This window comes from Bos mutus, chromosome 3 (assembly GCF_027580195.1).
Source record: "Bos mutus isolate GX-2022 chromosome 3, NWIPB_WYAK_1.1, whole genome shotgun sequence".
NCBI classification, from domain to species: domain Eukaryota; kingdom Metazoa; phylum Chordata; class Mammalia; order Artiodactyla; family Bovidae; genus Bos; species Bos mutus.
Window position 1 is genome coordinate 76094811 of NC_091619.1, and position 18850 is coordinate 76113660.

The 18850-nt window shown below is 40.5% G+C and overlaps 1 protein-coding gene across 1 annotated transcript in view; it reads left to right on the forward strand.

Annotated features, from left to right (window-relative positions):
• The first annotated feature begins 525 nt into the window (after window positions 1-525).
• SLC35D1 (solute carrier family 35 member D1) overlaps window positions 526-18850 on the forward strand; it is a 48096-nt gene continuing 29771 nt past the window's right edge. Inside the window, exons 1-8 of the mRNA XM_005895790.2 lie at window positions 526-1388; window positions 2195-2228; window positions 2326-2412; window positions 3115-3182; window positions 4722-4793; window positions 5355-5423; window positions 7567-7669; window positions 11548-11640. Coding sequence (XP_005895852.2) covers window positions 973-1388; window positions 2195-2228; window positions 2326-2412; window positions 3115-3182; window positions 4722-4793; window positions 5355-5423; window positions 7567-7669; window positions 11548-11640 — 942 coding nt within the window. The 5' untranslated portion in view covers window positions 526-972. The remainder of the gene's footprint in view (window positions 1389-2194; window positions 2229-2325; window positions 2413-3114; window positions 3183-4721; window positions 4794-5354; window positions 5424-7566; window positions 7670-11547; window positions 11641-18850) is intronic.

Sequence of the window (18850 nt, forward strand, 5' to 3'; positions counted from 1 at the left end):
AGCCTGGTAGCCTTCAGCCCATGGGGTCGCGAAGAGTCAGACACGACTGAGCGACTTCCCTTTCACTTTTCACTTTCATGCATTGGAGAAGGAAATGGCAACCCACTCCAGTGTTCTTGCCTGGAGAATCCCAGGGATGGCAGAGCCTGGTGGGCTGCCATCTATGGGGTCGCACAGAGTCGGACACGACTGAAGTGACTTCCAGTAGCAGCAGCTTTATATCCAGAGATGAGGCGATGCAGGCTCAGGGAGGTCAACTCACTGACCCAAGAGTACACAGCTAGTGAGGCGGCATTTCTAGGAAACCTAAAATAGGAACTCAGCTCTTAACACCCTGCTCTTGCACCAATCCGCAAGCCAATTGATTATCTTTCTACTTTTTGGATACCGCAATACTTTTCTTTAAACAATCTCCCTTGATCTGCAAATAAGACTGTATTGTATGGTGTTTTCTGGGTTCAGAAACCGTAAGAAATCCGAGGCAACGCAGAATGCCTCAAATAGCTGTTGAATGTTTACTCTTGGTCCATATCTGATACTTTTTAAGGGCGTGGACCTTCTTTAAGAGAGACCAAAAGAGCATTCAAGTGAGTCTAGACACACGCACCTTGTTAACTACTGAGCCGACCACCTGTTACCTATTGGAGGCGGGTCTTTATTTATTTATTTTTTCCTCTTGCCGGAGTTATCTAGAAAATACGGCTTTCAGCCTTTCAGCCGCCAGCCTCCGCATCCCAGGTACGCGGCCGCGGAGAGACCCGGGCAGGCTCGCGCGCAGGCGCTATTCGGCAGCTTCTTTCCGCGAGTGTGTTGTGCTGCCGGGAGCCCCAGTGTCCTCGAGTGGTTCTCTTAAGGTTCCTCTCCCTCTCCGTCCGGGACTCAGGGTCGCCAGTGCCCCTTCCCAGAGCCCTCTCCAACCCTTGCCCAGGCCGAGCCAGGCGCGGTCCCTACCCTCTGACCCCGCGTTGCACAATGCCCGATCAAAGTCCCCGGGCGTGTGAACCCCAGCGTCCCTGCCCCTGGGCGGAGACAGGCGGCGGCCGCGCGGGGAGCCGAGGCGGCGAGCGCAGCGGGTTCAGAGCACCGGCCCCGGCCCCGCGAGCTCCCCGCGAGCTGCCGCCGCAGACCCCACGCCGCTCGGGCCCGCTGCCCGCCGCTTCCCTCGCAGGCCCCGCCGCCGCAGCCATGGCGGAAGTTCATAGACGTCAGCATGCCCGGGTTAAAGGAGAAGCCCCCGCGAAATCCTCCACACACAGACATGAGGAGGAGCTGGGGATGGCGTCGGCCGAAACGCTGACCGTATTCCTGAAGCTGCTGGCCGCCGGCTTTTACGGCGTGAGCTCTTTCCTGATCGTGGTGGTCAACAAGAGCGTGCTCACCAACTACAGGTAGGGCCGAGGCGGCGGCGGCCCAGGCCGCGGAGAGGAGAGGAAAGGAGCGGGCGGCGGCAGCGGCTGGGCGCCGGCTCCCTGGACCTTGGCTGCAAAGTTGGAGCTGAACAAAGTTGGGCGGGAGCCGGCGAGGGCGGGCAGGCGGCTGACACGCGCGGCCCGGGCGGAGGAGCCGGCTTGCACGGCGGCCCGGAGTCGGGGTCCCGCTCCGAGCGCGGAGCTGGGGACTGCGGGGCGTGCGTTTGGAAAGCTCCTGCCCTGCCCGCAGTGCAGCGCCCTGGAAACGCCGCTCTTCCGAGCGACGAAGCGAAGTTGCTTCGTGACTCTTCGACTCCTGTGCATGCCTGACTGGGAGCCGGAGAGGGATGCCCGCCCTTCTCCACAGCCTGGGCCAGGGTCCGGGGCTTCAAGGTTCCCCGAATTCGCTGAGAGCCTCTGGGGACCTAGGCATCCTCAAGCCCATTTAAAATTGTGATGCTGCCACTGGGACCCCTAGGCAGAAGCACGTTTTTAGAAAGGTGCGAAACCGTTTAAAAGATGTATGTCTTAACTTCCAAGAAAATCTGTTGCAGAAAACTGACTGAAATTGTAGAAACGGACAAGATGAGACAAGTGGCAGCCCGAAGCTACAAAATCAGCGGTGTTGCCTGACAAGCATCAGTGATTTTCCTCACTGATTGTCATTTGGATAAGGGCGGACGTTGGTGTGTTTTGTATCAAAATGCATTGTAAGGTTGCATTTGTAAGGTTGAGTTCGGGTTTTTCTGACGCTGTGGGTTTTTTTCTCTCTACCATTTTTGTAGATTTCCCTCTTCACTGTGTGTTGGACTTGGCCAGGTTAGTTGGAATCTTCAGCATTACGTGGTTTGTGTCGTTGGAACTTCTGAGGGTGTCTTTATGTGTGGAACAGTGAATCTGTGTTCTCTGCTTACAGATGGTGGCCACAGTGGCAGTACTTTGGGTGGGAAAGGCACTCAGAGTAGTCAAGTTTCCTGACTTTGACAGAAATGTACCTCGAAAGGTAAAAAAAAAAAAAAAAAAAAAGCAATACTTTATTTTCGAAATGAATTCACTATGTATATTTTCCATCGGTGCCTTACATATTTAAAAATTGCAGCCTTGAAATTGCCCAGTCCAAAGTGGGTATAAAGAAGGTAAAGAATGAATGTAGTAATAAGTGTTTTTAAAAAGTCCAACAGTCTCTTTAAAGTTAAGGAAAAAAAAGAAGCCCTTAGATCTTGTATTCTGTTTTAATTAATAAACACTTGTAATTACAACCATATTGCATTTTCTGCATTCGTCTATCTAATCTAGCTGGTGTATCCTTCAGTCATTATTCTTTGGGTTTATTTTCTTATTCTTTGGTCTGTCTTTGCTTGACTCAACCTGAAGATGAAATACCTTTCCTTTTTCTGCTAATATTAGACCTGTTGGCTCTACAGTATCGTTCTTTAAAGCAAAGATGTTGTCCCATATGATTTGATCATATTCATATTTCTTTTTTTCCCCTCCATTCTTTCCTCTCTCTTTTTGCACAGAGCTCTTTATCCAGGAGTAATGTTGTTTGGGTGCTTCATAGGAGCCAAAATTGTGTGTGAGAACTAATCTTATGTTTTATGTGGAAAGAATTTGATCATATAAACAAAACTGTTTCTGTTTGAAAAGGACCTTGTTTTAGCTGTCTTTATTATTGAGTTTTGTTATCCCTTTTTAAATTTTCTAGACGTTTCCACTACCTCTACTATATTTTGGGAACCAAATCACGGGACTGTTCAGCACAAAGAAACTGAAGTATGGATAACTTTATTTTACTAGTGAGGTTAATATAATGTATTCTTAAAATTGTACTTGAATGTCAAATGTTTAACACATCGGTACTGATTCTTGAAAAAGAAAGGACCAGAAAGCTTCTGTTACTAAATAAATATTACACCAAAGGTTTTAGTTTAATCTCTTTAAGTTTGAAGAGGAAGAGGAGTTTTTTTGTTTGTTTGGGGTTTTTTTCCCTTTCACTTTGATGATAGAAGCTTTAAAATGTTATAAACTACTGTGATGAGAGATTTTCATTATTTTTCCAGACATATAATAGTGAAGGATATATGTTAGGCTTCTGAGATTTCAATTCTTTAGTACAATTTTTAAATATTATATTTTAGGCAAATTTCACAAGTAAGATTAGATGTAGTTTTTCATTAACATGAGGTAGTTAAAATAACATCTGATAGAACCCTGATAAAAATATCATTAACATTTTTCCTGTGGTCATATGACTGTAGAGGCAGCGTTTTCACTTTTAGAAAGAAGCAATAGCAGTCTACTCTATGACAGTACTCTCTTATTATCTTGTAACTTCCCAATTCTTATCTTCTCCACTTACGGAGTATATGTATCAGGAACATGTGATGTTAAAAATATACACATAGGGAAACCATTTAACAGAAACCCAGGGCTTCACCACTGCCACATGAGTTAAACCTCTGGTGTAATGGGTGATTGTAAAACAGAATGGAGAGATCTCTTGAGGGTCAGAGACCAAGGTTTTTTCATTTCCTCAGACCCAAGAAACTTGACAGAATGGCCACGATGATATTTCTGGGGAGGGTTCCATGGAAGTCATGTTTATCATGGGTGGGCATCCTTTTATCCATACATCTCATTACCCATTTGGAAAGAAATACAGACCTGCTGCAGAGTGTTACTTGTGTATAGAGTTTGCTCTTTTTCCTCCATTGTCATTCATCCATTCATCCATCTATTTCCATCCATCTATTCATGCCCCATCTTTGATTGCCAGCCAAGTATAAGGCACTTTGGAGTGAGATGATAGAGTCAGAAATAATTATATTGCAAGAGGCTGTATGTTCGATTAGTGCAAGCAAAATACTCTGGGAATTTAGAGGAAAAAGTACTGCCACAAAAGGACAATCAAGGAATGTTTTATAGGCTAAAATGATTACCAGTTTTGTTTGAAGGTTAGGGCTTGGAAGGGAGATCAGTCTAGAAAAGAAAGATCTTTCAAAGACCAACATGAATATGTCTAACATAATAAGCAGGGTAAAATTAAAAAGTGGCTGTTACTAGTCTTTGATAATAGATGTATATTTTCTACCATTTTATAATTCAGTTTTTTTTCGCTTCTAGTAGTTTTATAAAAGCAACCCTTTCAGACTTTTAAATACTTTCTATAGAGAAGTAAGGATTTAATTTAGTGACAGGTTAATCAGCATGGAATTTTTATAATGGAAAAGGTTAGCATTATTTTAAAATACTAATTTTGGAGAATCAAATTTTATTCTACCTAAGTTTTTTTGTTTGTTTGTTTGTTTTCAGCTTACCAATGTTTACAGTTCTGAGAAGGTTCTCCATCCTGTTTACAATGTTTGCTGAAGGAGTTTTACTCAAGTGAGCTAAATTTCTAATATATTTAGTCGTTAACAAGTTTTTAGCTCCCTGAAAAGGTCTCTAGCATGTGTAAGATATTCCAATCATTTGTGTTTTACTTTATCTTTTGAGAAGTTTAAGCAGCTTTCTTCCTTTGCTATAGGAATTGATAGTTTATGACTTCCTTATGGAAGCCTGTCTGAACGTGAGATATGCTTTCAAGAATTCCTATACCTACTGAAGCCACTGGGTGAAGCTGAGTCAGAAGGTCAATATAGGTTTTAAATCATGTTCGTGACTATGCTGTTTTTCTACAAATGTGTGTGACTATTTTCTGCTTAAAGAAATCTGATTTGCAAAAATGTAAACTCAATAATAATAACATAAGAATAGGAAATAAGCATACTTATTTATATAAGAAAATAAGTCTTTGCTTCATTAGAAGCAAATTGGATATCTTTTAAATATCCAATTCCTTGGAATCATTTGTTTATAGTTTTTTTTAGAAGAAAACATTTTTGTTGTAAAATGAGTCTTTGTAAATAACTAAAGCCACATGTATATTTTTAAATTATTTTATAGGAAGACTTTTTCTTGGGGTATTAAGATGACTGTATTTGCAATGATTATTGGAGCCTTTGTAGCTGCAAGGTAAGATGTGGGCCCATATAAAACCTATGAGAGGGCATTAGAATTTGTCCATAATTACTGATAATAAATGGTTAATTACCAATGAAGAGAATTTTTTATAGACTAAATAAGAACCATGTCTTTAAAAAGTATTCAGAGACTTCAAAAAGTTAAATCTTTTTGGTTGTATGAAGATTAAGGCTAGCAAAATCATATTCTTGGGATTCTTAAAAGTTAAATTCATGTAATTTAGAGTTTATTATGCTGTCTTCTATTTATTGAGCACATACCATATGCCATTCAATATGTTGGTATTTTACACATACTATTTATGTGTTTTTCACAACTACACTGTATGGTATGGGTATTATTTTCCTATTTATGTTAAGGAAATGAAAATCTAAGTTCCATAGCTTGCTCGAGGTCATATAGCTATTAGATGACAGACCTGGAGTTTGAGTCTATGCCTGACTGCAAAGCCTGTGTGCTTTTGTAAACCGTGTGGCATTCTTTTCCTTTGCATGCTGCTAAAGAAAATAGTGTCGTAGAGAAGACAAGTGATCATGGATTATTTGCCTTATGGGATAATAAATAATAGAATTGCTTTATTTGGCTTCACCTAAGGCGTCACAATACCAAAACTTGGATATTCTATTAAATTATTAAAGCTTTTTTCCATTGTTCTTAACTTTTAATTTTAAAATGAAGAAAATGTATATCCAGAGACTCAGAAAATTAGTGCTCGCTTTGGCAGCACATATACAAAGACTCAGAAAATGGAAATGATGAGTAGAAGTCTTTTTACTCAGCCCAGATCATGCATGTATGGGCTTGCTGATGCTGTAGATTCTACCTGACATACATTTTCCATCCGGGAGTTCCAGTGTGCTTCTTGAATTGGCTCATTGACCTTTATCATATCCCTGTAATACAGGTGTGTTTGTGGGTGAATATGTCAATTCTGTTCCACCCTAACTCTCCAAGTAAAATTTCATTCTAAAAAAAAAAAAAAAAATAGAGTAATTAGTTACTAGAATTTTGTTATATAGCTGACTGCTTTTCCCTCTAGGTAATCTTGCCTTCTTGGAGAGAAATTCGGTGTGAATTGCCTACCATTCTTTTTAAAGGTGCCCTGCTCATCTTGGATCCCACTGAAGCTGGTGGGATCCAAAATCGAACCAAACACAGAAGTTTCTCCAAGCTAACTCTAGCCTGCAAAAAGTTTCTGAGGCAGACTGCTATCTGGGCCAGGCTTATCTAATTAGAAACTTTTACTTGGGAAAGAAATTTGGAGGAAGAGTTACAGGGTTGTCAGGCTGCTTGGAAGAGGGAGGGGTCATCAGGTAGTTCTGCCTGACATTGCAGTGGCATAGAGCTCCTCAGAAGTCTGTCCCATGGAGTAGCTGAACTCCAAAGAGATAGCACCTTTGCAGAATCACAGAATGTGAGGCCCCTGTTTTAGTTAGGGTGCTAAAGTATGCAGATGGCACACTCTTCTTAGATTTTCATTTCTTCTCTTCAGTTTACTAAGTTCTGCCTGGTTCTCTGCAAAATACTAAGAAGCTTCAGTTTCCCTAGTCTCACTAGTTGTATGTAATATGCTCACTGGGCAATTATCTTTAGTATTTGCATCTACACTGCATGCTTAGACACTAGTGTGACGTGATCTCAGAACTAACTGCAATCCACAGTTCAGAAATTCCACCGAGTGGCCCAGCCATCTGTGCAAGATAAACCTATCTTTTGTGTGAACCTTTGAAAAATGCCCTGTTAACAACTTCATTCTCCTTTTGGTTTCCTTATCTGTGAAACTGAGCTGTGATGCCTTCTGCTTGCTTCAGATGTACTGTAATGGTGAATTTGGTTGGTTCTGTCTTGCCTGACTTTGAATTCAGAATAGTGTGCTATTAACTGACAAGGTTGATTATTGCTAATGACTGTGTTTAAACATTAGTGCTTCTCATTTCTGCAGACTCCCTTACTGATTATGAAATTGCAAACTGTAACCTGGAACCAGGAAATACTAGTAGCTGATAAAATGTGTAATATTCACTTACGTAGATAAACATATGTTCTTGGAAATATTGTAGTTCAAACCTATTTAAAATTTAATGCATGTTCTTTAAATGTTAGTTGTTATTAAAGTGTTGTTTATATTTTGCAGCTCTGACTTGGCATTTGATCTGGAAGGATATGTTTTTATTCTGATCAATGATGTCCTGACAGCAGCAAATGGTGCCTACGTAAAACAAAAATTAGATTCAAAAGTAGGTAGCAATCTAATGCTTCTTTAAGAGATGTTTACTGATACTGGGAATGGTCATGTCAGTCCTTCAGGGAAAAAGTGGAGAATAAAGGAAGATACTTAGGAAAGATGAGAAAGACTAGGGAATCTCTGAGGGTAAAAATGCCTGGACCTTGGTGCTCATGTAAGAAACTTTATTTTCTAATTAGCAATTAGATTTTACTGTTGGCTTTTTTGGAAGGGACTGGGTGAATATTGACTTTGAGTGGGATAGTGATATAAGAAATGTTCATTAGAGAAAAGTGTCATGAATGTTCATGGCTATCTCCTAGAGGACTTGGTGAGGGACCTGCACAAGAAAGAAGTATCTGGAAGCCCTTGAGCGGATTTCAGAAGTGATTTAGAAGCAGCTGCAGAACAAGAATGGACTTTGCATATTTGTCCTACAGACAGTTGTCCCTCAGTGTCTTTGGGGGACCGGTTCCAGGAACCCCTGAGATTACAAAAATCCTTGGATGCTCAAGTACCTTATATAAAATGGAATAGTATTTACGTGTTGGAGAAGGCAATGGCACCCCACTCCAGTACTCTTGCCTGGAAAATCCCATGGACAGAGGAGCCTGGTAGGCTGCAGTCCATGGGGTTGCTGAGAGTCGGACACGACTGAGCGACTTCACTTTCACTTTTCACTTTCACGCATTGGAGAAGGAAATGGCAGCCCACTCCAGTGTTCTTGCCTGGAGAATCCCAGGGACGGGGGAGCCTGGTGGGTTTCCGTCTATGGGGTCACACAGAGTCGGACACGACTGTAGTGACTTAGCAGTAGCAGTAGCATTTACGTGTAACCTATGCGCATCCTCCCATATACTTTAAATCATTTCTTAATTAACCTAGAAGATCTAGGGACAGTACAGATCTATTTCCAACACCTTTTCTGTGAATATACCTTTTATGCCTTTTTTCCATTTATTTGCTTTGATGGCTATGTGATGATTGCATTTTAATGGGGGCTACTATTAAAAATTTTATCTTTGTACTATAGCTAGAGAAAAGGGAGCAGTTTGAGATTTAGTTTTGCTCTGTGTTTTTGCTGCTTTGGAAATAGGTAGGAATAATAACATTTTATTAGTTCACCAGCCTTAGCTGTCTAAAACAGTACTGTCCAGTACAATTCTGTAATGATGGAAATCTGTTATTTCTTCCTATCTGTTAATGGTAGCACCTAGCCACACATAGCTGTTGAGCACTTGATAGGTGATGGCCTAATTGAGGAACTGCAGTCGTAGTTTAATGTAATTATAATTACATTGAAATCGCTGCATTTGGCCAGTGACTACTGTGTTAGCACAATCTAGAGTACATCCTCAGTTCAGTTCAGTTGCTCAGTCGTGTCCTCACTCTTTGCAACCCCATAGACCGCAGCACACCAGGCCTCCCTGTCCATCGCCAACTCCCAGAATTTACTCAGACTCATGTCCATTGAGTCGGTGATGCCATCCAACCATCTCATCCTCTGTTGTCCCCTTCTCCTCCCGCCTTCAATCTTTCCCAGTATCAGGGTCTTTTCAAATGAGTCAGTTCTTTGCATCCAGTGGCCAAAGTATTGGAGTTTCAGCTTCAGCATCAGTCCTTCCAATGAATATTCAGGACTGATTTCCTTTAGGATGGACTGATTGGATCTCCTTGCAGTCCAAGGGACTCTGAAGAGTCTTCTCCAACACCACAGTTCAAAAGCATCAATCCTTCGGTGCTTCAATCCTTCTGTCCAACTCTCATACATGACTACTGGACTACATCCTAGAATGTAGAAGAAAGCGAAGATGGTTTCTGTATTCTGTATTTATTTCCAGGGGTGTCCTTTAGTTCCTCATTCAGAAATGAGTTATGACTTACTTATATTAGAACTTCTAAGCATATTAATCTGCTTTTCATAGTTCATGGATTAGGAGCAACAATCCTATCTCAAGGAATAGGCTTACCAGCAGTATAAAAGTTTGGCTGATAACAGGAGAAACAGGAAAACTGACAGTCAAGTGGACTACTCAAACATGGCGACATCATGTAAAAACACAGTATAATCATGTTTATGATGATGGCCTACATTAAATTTTAGTCAATGTCCTCTGTTTAAGAGGACAGGAGAAAAGATATTCAAAACAGCAAGTAAAAAGAAAAAAACAACAGTTTGGCCTTTGTCAGTTGTCTGGATGGGGTGTGTGTGGGCATCCTCTACTTCCTGGATAACACATCTCTTGCTGAGGGGGACCTGATGTTACGGGTTGCTTTGTCCCACTATGGCTTTTTTCTTGCTGTCTTGCTGTCTGAGATGCTTTTTAGTAAATCTGGAGTTTTATTACCTATAATTTCAGAACTACTTGTAATCATGGTCCTTTGAGCATGAATCCCATGGCCTAAGGACTTAGTGCTGTATTTCAGACCTGAATGCAGCTATTGAATTTAAAACATTTTCAACTTTAAAGAACTCATACAAATAACATGTATTTATAATAGAAGTGGTAGCAAACATAGATAAACAAGAGGAAGAAAATATAAATCTCTTAATTCCACCATTGAGTGAGAAGCACTGTGTCAGTAGATACCCTTTTGTAGGAACGTGTGTGTGTTTATATATGCATGTACACACTTAACTATGAGAAAAACTTAAAAGAGTGATGATACGTAATGTTTTCTAATTTGTATTTTTCATTTGGTACTGTTTGATGAGTACCTTTCTCACCAGGCAGTGTTACTAAACATTTTTAGTGGCTGCATAATATTTCATTGTACGGGTATATCATAGTTTAATCAACTAGTTTTCTATTGTTGTATCTTTGTTTCCAGTTTTTCAAAGCTTCTTTTGATAAAGCACAGGGAACTCTGCTCAATATTCTGTAATAACCTAAGTGGGAAAAGAATTTGAAAAAGAATAGATATAACATGTATGTGTATAACTGAATGACTTTGCTGTACACTTGAAACTAACACAACATTGTTAATCAACTATATGCCAATATAAAATAAAATTTTTTTAAAAATCACTGAAGAAAAAAAATCTGCTTTTGAGAAGGTAGTTTGGCTTTTCATATCAGTTGGTATCTTTCAATCACAGAAGTTAGGCAGATATTATGGCCCTATCCTCACTACTCCTTTATCCCCTAAAGTCTAGGACTGCTTTTTCAGGTGACAGCTTCCTGCTGAATGTCCCAGAACTGTGTGAATCACAGGTAGACCCAGAGTTCTTATAGGTTCCCTGTGTTTGAAGATGTGTGCAGTCCTTTTTTGCTCCCAAGTAGCTGAGGGCACAACTAGGCATACCATGTTTTGGGAATTGTAGGGTAATGGTCATCTTTTTCTTTGCTTTTTTTTTTTTGGAGTAATCTTAGTCTTCATTATACTTCCCATGTACATTTTCAGAAATAACTTCAGAGATACTGGGAAGTTATATCTGTCTGTGTTGTTCTAGGTGTGAGTCTGTGTGTGGATCTGGCCTTCCTTCTCTCTGAAATCTCACTGCTGTGTTTCTGGAACAGCCTAGGACTTACCTGGGGACTTTTGATTAAGTTTTGGAAAGGGAAGGGCTCCAAGGACATGTCTCTGTAGAGATGTATGTTTTTTGTTCAAAATAACTTTTCTCCTTGCTGTTTTGAGACAGCCACTTGATATCATTTTTATTTCTCTGATTTTAAGTACTCAAGGAACTTATGTCAAATAAACTAAAAATCTTGTAAGTTTTTTTTTTTTTTTGAAAGCTTAGGTTATTTCTTAGTGTTTGCAAAACTTCTGACTTAATGTGCTATGTATATTGTGGTGTGTGTGTATAAAGGGGGTGGTGCTCTGTTGAGGGTTGTCTCCATCTATCAGCTGGAACCAAATGAACCACCTAATTTTTTACTCTCCTAGGAGCTGGGAAAATATGGTCTGCTCTATTACAATGCACTGTTCATGATTCTGCCCACCCTGGCCATTGCATATTTTACGGGAGATGCCCAAAAGGTAAGACTTTCTAATTATGGCTTCAATCATGCCTTATGTTTTGGAATTTTATTTTTATTTGTATGACCAAAAGGTAGACAGTTTGGTTGTTAAAAAGTAATGTTCTTACTAAGTGACCAAAAACCAAGAATTTACTTTTTAGCTTGCTAATGTCATGCTAACCTTTTTGGATAGTACTAAAATAGCTTAAAATAGCTCTGGCTGTCAACATAAAAATAGTGCATGCCGTCTATCGTCCTTCTCTTACGTGCCAGAAGGTTAGAGGAGGGGAACTTTTACATTTCTGCTGAACTACAGAGTAGGAGTAGTAGCAGACTATCCTTGGAAAACAAAAAATCCAGAAGTAGTAGAATTCATCAAACCTAAACAAAATGCTTGGCATCTCCAGAAGCTCTCAGTTTTGGTGACAGTTGTTATGCTGGCTTAAATCCCAGACTGTTTTTTTCCCCTCAGGAGATATTTAGCCTAGTGGTGACTTAACCACATAAATAGCAACTAATATGGTAGTTAACTCATTTTCTGCAAATGTCTAGCTAAATCCAGAATAACATAACAAACTAAATCCAGACAAGAATTTTTCTCTGAAACAAATGCATATTCATAGGATACAAATTGGTAACATTTTGTTAGAATTCACAAAATTTTGAGAACTTAATGGAAATCTAGAATTCTGCCAAGGATTTCTGTACCAAAATTCCTTGTAATGATTCCCCTGGCTAGTAGTTTCTTCGGAATAAATGTGTTGATTATTTATTCTAATGACAGTGACAAATTCCACAAAGCAGTCAGAACCAAAGTAAAGCAAAGGTTTTTGGAAATAGGCTGTTAAAAAAAAATCAGCGGTAGGAGAAGAGTGACTGCTTATGAAGCTTTTTTTTTTTTTTTTTTTTTTAAATCAAGAGCTCATTCTTGGAAAACTGGAATAGAACATATGTAAATGTTTTAATGAATAGAGTGTTGAATAAGTTTTTTTGTGGCTCTGAAAAAAGTGGGAAGAGAAACTAACATTTATTGAATTCCTGTTATGTGCTACTCACTTTATGTATATATAATGTAATATGGTCCCCAAGGATTCCCTGATCACTCAGTTGGTAAAAAATCCACCTGCAATGCAGGAGACCCCGGTTCGATTCCGAGGTTGGGAAGATCCCCTGGAGAAGGGATAGGCTACCCACTCCAGTATTCTTGGGCTTCCCTTGTGGCTCAGCTGGTAAAGAATCCGCCTGTAATGCGGGAGACCTGGATTTGATCCCTGGTTTGGGAAGATCCCCTGGAGAAGGGAAAGGTTAACCTACTCCAGTATTCTGGCCGGGAGAATTCTAGGCACTATATAGTCCATGGGGTCACAAAGAGTTGGACAAGATTGAGCGACTTTCACTTTATGGACCCCATAACAGCTATAGGAAGTTTGAATTAACCCTACATATATTTTTTTAAATTAAAATTTATTTTTATTTTATTTATTTGGCTGCATTGGGTCTTAGTAGCGGCACGTGGGCTATTCAGTGTTAGTTATGCAGGATCTTTAGTTGCTGCATGTGGGATCTAATTCCCTGACCAGAAATCAAGCCCAGGTCCCTTGCATTGGGAGCTCAGAGTCTTAGCCACTGGACCACTGGGGAAGTCCCTGAATGAACCCTATTTTATTAATGTGGAAATAGAGGTTCAGAGAGACCGAATATCTTGCCCAGCATCATACTGTCAGCGGGGTAGTAGAGTCAGGACTTAAACCCAGGCCTGATTGCAGGAACCATGGTCTCTTCAGTGCTCTGCCTACCTCTAGCTAACCCGAGCAGAAGCACCCTCCACCCTTTAGCTTTGGGGCAAGAATGTAATGTAAAATAACTTGATACCTCATGGCAGCACAGGTGTTCCAAATCTTCAGGCCAATTTGTACATGAGAAAGTTGGAATAATTAATGTGGTTAGGTATTTTACAGACTTGGCAAAAAATGTAATTTTCATTAATTTGAAACTTTGACTAGTAGCTTGTAGCTACTTGAAAAAATTGACTGAAGGAGATATTTCTTCATTCCAGAGTGATGATCATTTAACTAGAAGTTACCTGCCAGGTTGTAGCAAAATCTGTGCATGTTTTGAAGTTCACTAGCCTACTTTCAATTTTAAATGCTTCAATATAAGTGTTTACTTATAGTGGAAAAAATGACTTTGCCACCTATATTGTGATGAGATTTAGCTTTTACTCTTCTTTTTTAAAGCTTCCCTGGTGGCTCAGATGGTAAAGCGTCTGCCTACAATTCAGGAGACCCGGGTTCAATCCCTGGGTCAGGAAGATCCTCTGGAGAAGGAAATGGCAACCCACTCCAGTATTCTTGCTTGGAAAATCCCTTGGACTGAGGAGCCTGGTAGGCTACAGTCCATGGAGTCGCAAAGAGTTGAGCACGATTTTTTTAAGGCAGAGGAGTGGAAAATTTGAGTAATCTTTTTGTTTTTCTTAATAAAAATGACAAGCAAAGGTCACGAAAGGTTTTTTGAAAGAATAATGTTTTTAAAGAATGACAGAATGTATCTAAATGCTTTCAAGTTGGGATGAAAAACTAATTAAGAGACTGAACTCAGTTGCTTTGTGATCAACCCTATCAGTGTTTTTGGGTTTCACGTGTTTGTTTATCCTCATTCTGATTATCAATTAATATGATTCTTATAAAATATTTCAGTTCAGTTCAGTTTAGTTGCTCAGTCATGTCCAGCTCTTTGCAACCCTATGAATTGCAGCACGCCAGGCCTCCCTGTCCATCACCAACTCCTGGAGTTTACTCAAACTCATGTCCATCGAGTCAGTGATGCCATCCAGCCCTCTCATCCTCCGGTGTCCCCTTCTCCTCCTGCCCCCAATCCCTCCCAGCATCAGAGTCTTTTCCAATGAGTCAACTCTTTGCATGAGGTGGCCAAAGTATTGGAGTTTCAGCTTTAGCATCAGTCCTTCCAGGGAACACCCAGGACTGGTCTCCTTTAGGACTGGTTGGATCTCCTTGCAGTCCAAGGGACTCTCAAGAGTCTTCTCCAACACCACAGTTCAAAAGCATCAATTCTTCGGCGCTCAGCTTTCTTCACAGTCCAACTCTCACATCCATACATGACCACAGGAAAAACCATAGCCTTGACTAGACGGACCTTTGTTGGCAAAGTAATGTCTCTGCTTTTGAATATGCTGTCTAGGTTGGTCATAACTTTGCATCCAAGGAGTAAGCGTCTTTTAATTTCATGGCTGCAGTCACCATCTGCAGTGATTTTGGAGCCCCCCAAAATAAAATCTGACACTGTTTCCACTGTTTCCCCATCTATTTGCCATGAAGTGATGGGACCAGATGCCATGATCTTCGTTTTCTGAATGTTGAGCTTTAAGCCAACTTTTTCACTCTCCTCTTTCACTTTCATCTAGAGGCTCTTCAGTTCTTCACTTTCTGCCATAAGGGTGGTGTCATCTGCATATCTGAGGTTATTGATATTTCTCCCAGCAATCTTTATTGGAGTATATAGATGGATCTACTGGCTGGCAGGCTTAAAATCTCATGTTCTTTTTCTTAACATTCTCTCCCTCTAACGTTCTTGGGTAGTTATTAAGTGCTGTTATGTGTCTCTGGGCTCAGGTGATATGAAAGAAAGATGAACTAGGTGGTATTCTTGCCTCTGGGGATCGTTTAGTTGTCTTGGGGAGCAGACCTGTCAGCAGCAGAGTCATCAGTGTTATAGGTTCTGTGGGAGAACTGTTGGGGGCATTGTGGGTTGGAAAATGTAAGTGGATCAATTCTACCTCCTTGCTGGAGAGGGAATGCCTGTCTTATGGAACTTTGCCTACAAACAGAACGAAAATACAAATGATATGAATAATCAGTACTGTTTGGTAGGTTTTGAATTAAATTCGGCACTTAGGAACTCCAAGAATTCTGAGTTTGATTCTGTTTCTAAGTTCCTTTGTTTCTAAATTTTTGTATGCTTATTACTACAATTTCAAATTCAGTTGGGATTCAGTCAGTTCAGTATTTCTGAGCATATTTCTTGTGCTGAGAAAGGCCTGTGCTAAGTTCTCTTGGGAATATGTGAGAAATACAACACAGTCTTTGCCACTCAAGGAAGACATTTGACATGCTCCAGAGGTGCTGTAAGATCCAGCACCAAAGTGTGTGCCAATCAGTCAGTACTATAAGTGTTGTAGGAGGAAGCAGGTGTGGGTGAAATATCAAGCTTGGCTTATTAGAGAAGGTAGGGTTTGGTTTTCTGATCCACCAGCTGCAACAAGTAACACTAACCTGTTCTTTGAGTGTCATCATTAGAGGTATGACTTACAGAAGTGGTTGAATGGTTTGCTTTTATTGACCAGCACAGAAGCACTGGGGAGGGGGGGGCGGCCAAAGATGCCTAACACGTCCTAGAGGCTCATGGTATCCTGCCACAGGTTGCAGTTGATTCCTTCCCCTGAAAGGTTCAGTTTCGTAGTCAGTGGACTGCTTGTCTGAAGTTCTGGCAAAAGGGTTCGCGTTACAGAATAGAATAAGTGGCAGGATTTCAAGTAAGTGTTTTTTCTTAAGTCCAGTTCATGTTCTGTGTGTGTCTTTTAGGTTGGGTTTCCCCTTCAAAATATGTGTATGTTAAGTGGGCAAGCATTCATGTATGTGCATGTATTTTTTTTTTTAAAGAGTAGACACTTTTGATGTCTAGCTTTAAATAGAACTGCTCCATATTAACAGTTTCAGTCTACTTCTGGTGTTCAAGTAATACTTCACCTGTAGGATATGGTGCTTTGTACCTGATAAGATGCTTCCATGTTAATCATTTTCCCTAATCTTCATTGTGTACCTGTGCGGTAGGTTGTTCATCTGGTTTATAGAGGTTAAAGACATGCTTGAGGTTACCTGATGACAGAGTTTAGTACTAAAACCACTCTGCCTTTTTTTGTTTGTTTGACCATACCATGAAACTTGAGGGATTTTAGTTTCCTGACCAGGGATCAAACCTGGGTCCCCTGAAGTGGAAGCACAGAGTCCTAACAGCTGGACCACCAGGGAATTCCCTAAAACCAGTCTTTCTGACTCCAAGGAGATCTCTTGCTATTTGCCTGACCACATCTATCTCCCAAAGCCATTTGCTGACTCCCTGACTGACTTTTTCCCCTGTTCGGGGACTATGCATACAGAACAAGCTATTAAATGGAAGAAATATCTCAGATTAGTATTAGAAGTGGAGTCTCTGCAGCTTGGCTTTGTTGTTAATTGTTTACAAATAATTATTTCATTCAGCAAATATCTATTGAGTGCTTCTTATATGTCAGGTGCTGTTCTAAGTTAAAAACACATGCCTTTGCTTCAAAGGAGCTTACATTCCAATGGTATAAGATAGACTAAACATAAATTATATAGTAAGAGCTATAAAGGGAGATAAAAGAAGGAAGAGAGTGATTAGGGAAGTACTATTTTGGATAAGATGATTAGGGAAAGTATCTTTATAAGCTTCGTTTGAGCAGACACTGAATGTATGGACTCAGAGACCAGTTGGTGTGGCTCTTTAGAAGGGGTAGTCTAGGCCAAGTATTCTAAGGGCTGAGGTAGGAGCTTGTTCACAGGGGATGTTCTCTGAAGAGGTAAATATCAGGAGAAGTCAGAGTGGGCCTTGAGAGATGTAGAGGCAGAGAAACAAAAGGTACATTCCAGGTGGAATTGACAACCTGAGCACAGGCACAGCCCCAAGGACCAGAATCTTCAGTGTGGTTAGAAGGTGTAAGTCAAGGACTTGGAGCCTTTAGCAGAGAGCCTTGGAGAGCATGTGGTTCCAGCCCCTTATCTCACAGATGAGGGAACTGGGGCCCAAAGAGGGCTCTGGACTAGATCCCAGATTTCCTGACTCTACAGCTAGTGTCTCCCTCTTCCTGCCACACCATACCCCACTTCCTTCTAAGTTGGAACCAGTGCTAGGCACAGGAATTTGAAATTTACTATGTCGATAACGACACATCCCTAAAAGTTTGTGACATAAGTGGTACAGCTGAGAGAAGTTGGGGCCAGAATGCAAAAGACCAGCAACTTCCAGGTCTGTTTATGAGCACTGTCTGGCTCTGGGCAAGTCCTGTCTGCTCTCTTGGCCTGCTCTGTCACGTGGTAACTGAGTAGGTTGGATCCACTAAGTTGATGGGTTCTGTAGGTAGGGCCTTTTCAGGGCTGAGACAGCATGTCTGAGGAGTAGAAGGCACGTCAGTGTGGAGACTGAGCTGCTGTTCCTGACAACTGGTATGAGCCCAGTTGCTCCCTGACTCCTAATAAGCTATGCTAATAAACTGCTCTCATCTATTGGACTTATGGCTTTCCTGGCCTAGAGCTATTTTATTTGGAAGATCTCTATTGAATGAAAAGATTGCCAAGATAAATTATTAAATGAAGAAGTGCAGTGTAAAATAGTGTATCTGGTATACTAGCTTTAGAATAAAATACAAAGGAAAAAATAAAAATATATGTACACATTCATTTAATTTACTTACTGTTTAAGTAAAGAGACTATGGAAGAATATACATGAAACTAATAAAGTAATCACCAGTTTGCTTGTGAGAGAGAAAACAGGAAAGTGTAGAACAGAAATGCAATGGAGACTTCATTACTTTTTTTTTTTTCTGATTGTAGAACTGTATGAATTTATTTAAACTGCATTTTAAAAAAGGAACATAAAAAAAGATAAAGTTTTTTTCTGTAAATAATGGCTATCCAGTGATGAATTCTAAACTTTAAAATCACTGGGGGAAGTGGGGCAAATTAACTTGTTTTCACTGTTTCAGAGTTTCAGACTCCTGACCCAGGATTCAAACTGAAGCAAAATCAGATCCAAATTATTTTTCTGAAAATCCCACTGTTAACCTTAGTAGGGAGAGAAGGGAAGACTTCCCTCTGTTCGAGCAAGAACCCAATAAGAGGGCTCTGAAAGGCCAGCACCCCAGGGAGGCAGGAGTTATACAGAGCAGTTGATGGGGCTGGCACAGCTTTTAAGGAAAAATTGAAAGCCAGTGAGGAAAATAACTAAATTTCTATAAAAGTGAAAGGTAAGATCCGGTTGTACAACTCATCCCAGTGAGCACGTAATACTTGTCCTTGGCAAAGTGTTCTGAGAAACCGTGTGTGTCTGTGTGTGGTGTAATTTTTCAAAAAGTTTAAGTTCTTGAAGTCCTGGGCTTACCAGAAACCAAGGAACCAATATATTCAGCATTTAG